The sequence below is a fragment of the Pteropus vampyrus genome, unplaced genomic scaffold (genome assembly GCF_000151845.1).
Source record: "Pteropus vampyrus isolate Shadow unplaced genomic scaffold, Pvam_2.0 Scaffold72, whole genome shotgun sequence".
NCBI lineage: Eukaryota > Metazoa > Chordata > Mammalia > Chiroptera > Pteropodidae > Pteropus > Pteropus vampyrus.
The window spans coordinates 335,645-339,943 of NW_011888853.1; the positions used below are offsets into that span (position 1 = coordinate 335,645).

General features: G+C 48.5%; 2 protein-coding genes across 2 annotated transcripts in view; one reads left to right on the forward strand and one right to left on the reverse strand.

The window, feature by feature from the left end:
• Positions 1–4,299, reverse strand: part of SLC39A11 (solute carrier family 39 member 11) — a 229,639-nt gene that overhangs the window by 204,543 nt on the left and 20,797 nt on the right. The window lies entirely within an intron of this gene.
• On the forward strand, positions 2,648–4,099 carry SSTR2 (somatostatin receptor 2). Its single transcript, XM_011361872.1, has one exon. The coding sequence runs from the start codon at positions 2,719–2,721 to the stop codon at positions 3,826–3,828; it is 1,110 nt and encodes a 369-aa protein (XP_011360174.1). The 5' UTR covers positions 2,648–2,718; the 3' UTR covers positions 3,829–4,099.

Below are 4,299 nucleotides of genomic sequence, written 5' to 3' on the forward strand. Positions count from 1 at the left end.
AAAATTAAAAAGCACGAAACCGAACTCCCTGTGCATTTAATTTAACCACAATTCAACAATATTGACTGCCTGGCATTGAACTCCAACTTCGATGAAGCCTGAATGAAGCAGAAGTCGCTCAGAGACCTGAGGCAGCTGACTTCATTGCTGATGAAATAAGACTCACTGTGATTTACATTCACGTCTTCCTTGGGGAAGACTTCCCAATCCAGACTGGCTTTCCAGCTGACCACCTCTGCCACCTTCACCAGGCACTGAACCCCATCCATTGTTGCCTCTCTCAAAAGTGGAGAGATGCTACTTCTCAGCCTATTTTGGAAAAAAAAAAAAAAAATGACCCCATGCAGTTCCAACGTATTGAGACTCCAGCCAAAAAAGCAGAATTAAGGCTGGAGGTCAGCATTCAACCCTCCCTCGCATGCCTGCACCACCATCGTCCCTATACCAAAAGCACCACACAGGGCTTCGCAGCCCAGGGGTCTTCAGTCTAATCCAGACATTGGACTGTGACATTGCATATTACACAGCCGAGACCCTGCAAATGCTAGTGACGAATCACACTCTAATGCAGGCGACTTAAATAGGATTCTGGGTCCGCAGAATTAAATTGATGAGACGGTTAGAAATGACAGCGGAAACAACTCAAGTTAATCTAGGGATATGAAAAAAATGGTTTCTTTACAGCTCCTGTTTTTAATAGCTGCCAGTTTATGCTTTTTACCCAATGCAGATATTAAATCCCAGGTCCCCCAAAGTACTTTGCAGAAAGGTCAGCCACAAAGCCCAGACTCCACTTTATAGACAGCGGGGCGAGTAGCACAGAAAGAACCCGCAATGCGCCTGGCAGCGCAAAATGAATCAGAGGCAAAGGTGGCCAAGGGTCCTCAAGAACTTGTGTGGCTGGCTAAGTCCCCTTTCAGTCATCAGGAGTCTCTCCAAGCACAAAGGAGCGATCTCCAGTTTTCACTCAGGCACCAGGAAAAGCGCCCTGCTCAGGGGACATGTGTCCACTAAGTGATTTATTCCCACTGTGTGCTGAACACGCCACCCCTTTACCGCCTTCCCTCTTCCTGGAATGACCTCCTTGCTTCAGCCTTGACATATGCAAGACCCAGCTCAAGCATTTTCCTCTTATGAAGCCTCCTGGGAATCCCCGAGGAGGGAAAGGCATTCTTAAGTCCTTTGTTCGCATCTCGATGCAATGCGTACCCTAGCTGAGCCGGCCTCCTGGCCAGTCTCCCCTACTGAATTGTCACCTCCTAGAGGGCACCAGCCCTGTCTTGTTCACTCCTGCATCCCTGGTGTCCAGAGTAAAGAAGTCCACAGTGATGGGTTTTGAATGGCTGTAGGTAATTAATTTAAGTATGTGATAAGCTACTGCTTTATATCTTAAGCCAAGCCGATAGTGTTACCATTATTTTCTCAGCGAGGAGGGAAATCAGGAGTCAGCTGCTTCGAACCAAAGCCCCATTATCAGCTGCTAGTTTTCCAGTCCACTGAAAAGCAGCCGACATGATGCTGTGAAGAGTGCAGAAGATGTGGGTGTCCCGTGTTCAAATCCCAGCTCTGCTAATTATGTACAGGGGATGGGAGCAGGCTGCTTTAACTCTCTAAGCCTCGGTTTCCTCATCTGTAAAATGGAGACAATTATCCCCACCTCATAGGGTAGCTGGGAAGACCAAGGGGACCGTGAATGTGAATGAGCTACATCAGTGTCTGCAACCTTCTGTTCACTCGTGTGAATGAGCCTGGCTCTTGTTTTGGTCCTTAGTCAGAGGATCGCAGGCAAATTCTCCGGGGTGGCAGAAGACACGCCTTGAAGAGCAGCATCGTGCTGAGGGACTTTAAGACAGGGCTCCAAGGGACTAAGGAGGGCAAGCATAGGGTCCTGGAGAAACGTAAGTAAACGAATGCATACATTTTTTAAAAAATGAAAGCAAGCCAGGTTTTTAAAAATACGTAACACTAAATTAGTTCGTTATGCAGGCAGAGTTTAATAACAGAGATAAACGAGATGGTAGAAGAAAAACAGGGGTTGGAGAACCCTTACCGAGCTCCGATTTTGAGCCCTGCACAATGTAGGGTGTTTTCACACACATGTCATCATGACACCCCCATTCTAACAAATGGGGGTGCAGGGCACAAGGTCACATGGGCTTGGTTTGTTTTACCTCTCAAGTGGATTTTTCCACTACTGAGTTTTCAGAATGGAAAAGCCCCAAAGTCGGCAGATCAGCATAGATTTCCTCACGAGGACAGGCCAAGAACGCCAGTGTCAGACCCTCTGAGGTCAGAGGCTGGGCTTCTACAAGCTCTGCCTTTTTACTGTTTGGATCAGTCAACTTCTTAGGGATCCAAGTACTTTTTTTTTTTTTTTTGCAGCTAGTGCATCTCCCACACGTGTGTCACCAAAGATGACAAGATAAAGTATGGTAGCTAAACCCAGACCCCTCTCCACTATTGGAAAAACAACTCGAAGATTCTGCACACTGATGAGAATGGGCTGGTAGCTCTACGTTGATGTAGGAAGATACACTTTTCCGTGGAAGATTACGTCTGGGAGGGTAAACCACAAACATGGAAAGCTGGTGAGAGCTTAAGTAGCCTCTGACTGATGGCCAATCTTCCCTTTCCCTTGCAGATGACACAGTGGATCCTTTGCCTCCAGGACCCATTAAGGTGAGAATAACATCTATAGCCTAAGATTACAAAGCAGCCATGGATATGGCGTATGATCCATTCAATGGGAGCCAGCCATGGCTTTCCTCTCCATTTGACCTCAATGGCTCCGGGGCGGCAGCCAACAGCTCAAACCAGACAGAGCCTTACTATGACCTGACCAGCAACGCCGTCCTCACGTTCATATATTTTGTGGTCTGCATCATTGGGCTGTGTGGCAACACGCTTGTCATTTATGTCATCCTTCGCTATGCCAAGATGAAGACCATCACCAACATTTACATCCTCAACCTGGCCATCGCAGATGAGCTCTTCATGCTGGGTCTGCCCTTCTTGGCCATGCAGGTGGCTCTGGTCCACTGGCCCTTCGGCAAGGCCATTTGCCGGGTGGTCATGACTGTGGATGGCATCAATCAGTTCACCAGCATTTTCTGCTTGACAGTCATGAGCATTGACCGATACCTGGCTGTGGTCCACCCCATCAAGTCGGCCAAGTGGAGGAGACCCCGGACAGCCAAGATGATCAACGTGGCTGTGTGGGGACTCTCTCTGCTGGTCATCCTGCCTATCATGATATACGCTGGGCTTCGGAGCAACCAGTGGGGGAGAAGCAGCTGCACCATTAACTGGCCAGGTGAATCTGGGGCATGGTACACAGGCTTCATTATCTACGCCTTCATCTTGGGCTTCCTGGTACCCCTCACCATCATTTGTCTTTGCTACCTGTTCATTATCATCAAGGTGAAGTCCTCTGGAATCCGAGTGGGTTCCTCCAAGAGGAAAAAGTCCGAGAAGAAGGTCACCCGGATGGTGTCCATCGTGGTGGCTGTCTTCATTTTCTGCTGGCTCCCCTTCTACATATTCAATGTCTCCTCGGTCTCCGTGGCCATCAGTCCCACCCCGGCCCTAAAAGGCATATTTGACTTTGTGGTGGTCCTCACCTATGCCAACAGCTGTGCCAACCCCATCTTGTATGCCTTCTTGTCTGACAACTTCAAGAAGAGCTTCCAGAATGTCCTCTGCTTGGTCAAGGTGAGCGGCACAGATGACGGGGAACGGAGCGACAGTAAGCAGGACAAATCCCGACTGAACGAGACCACAGAGACCCAGAGAACCCTCCTCAATGGAGACCTCCAGACCAGTATCTGAACTGCCCGAGAAACAGATGAATCGAACGCGCTCTGCCCACTGGCGGTGTGCACCCTACCCCCACCCACTCTCCTCCCGCCCATCACACCTGGCTTCTAGAATACGAATTTGTGCGGCATGGGTCCAGTCAGAGAACGGCGTCTGAGTCGGCTTGTCTGAGCGAATGATATGCATTAAACTGATTTACTCCCCTTTAAAGCGAACATTTAAATTCAGCCAGACAATTCACAGTCTGGAAAAGAGGCGACCATGCCTGAATATGACCCTTTGAGATGCTGAGGTCTGACAAAGATAGAAAACGGTATCTGTCTGTGTGTTTAAAACCCCATATGTATCTCGTGTTCTTACGTTTATACTTGTATATGCCTAGCTAGCCCCTATACAGTCATTATCTACATTTCTTGTGTTCAAATCCAAGTGTGCATAGTGCAGGTAGATGTTATTTACTATATGGTACCCCCAGAAATGGAC

Bases quoted from the DNA above. Each gene is read 5' to 3' on its own strand.
- SSTR2 (XM_011361872.1), top strand. From the start codon at position 2,719: ATGGATATGGCGTATGATCCATTCAATGGGAGCCAGCCATGGCTTTCC.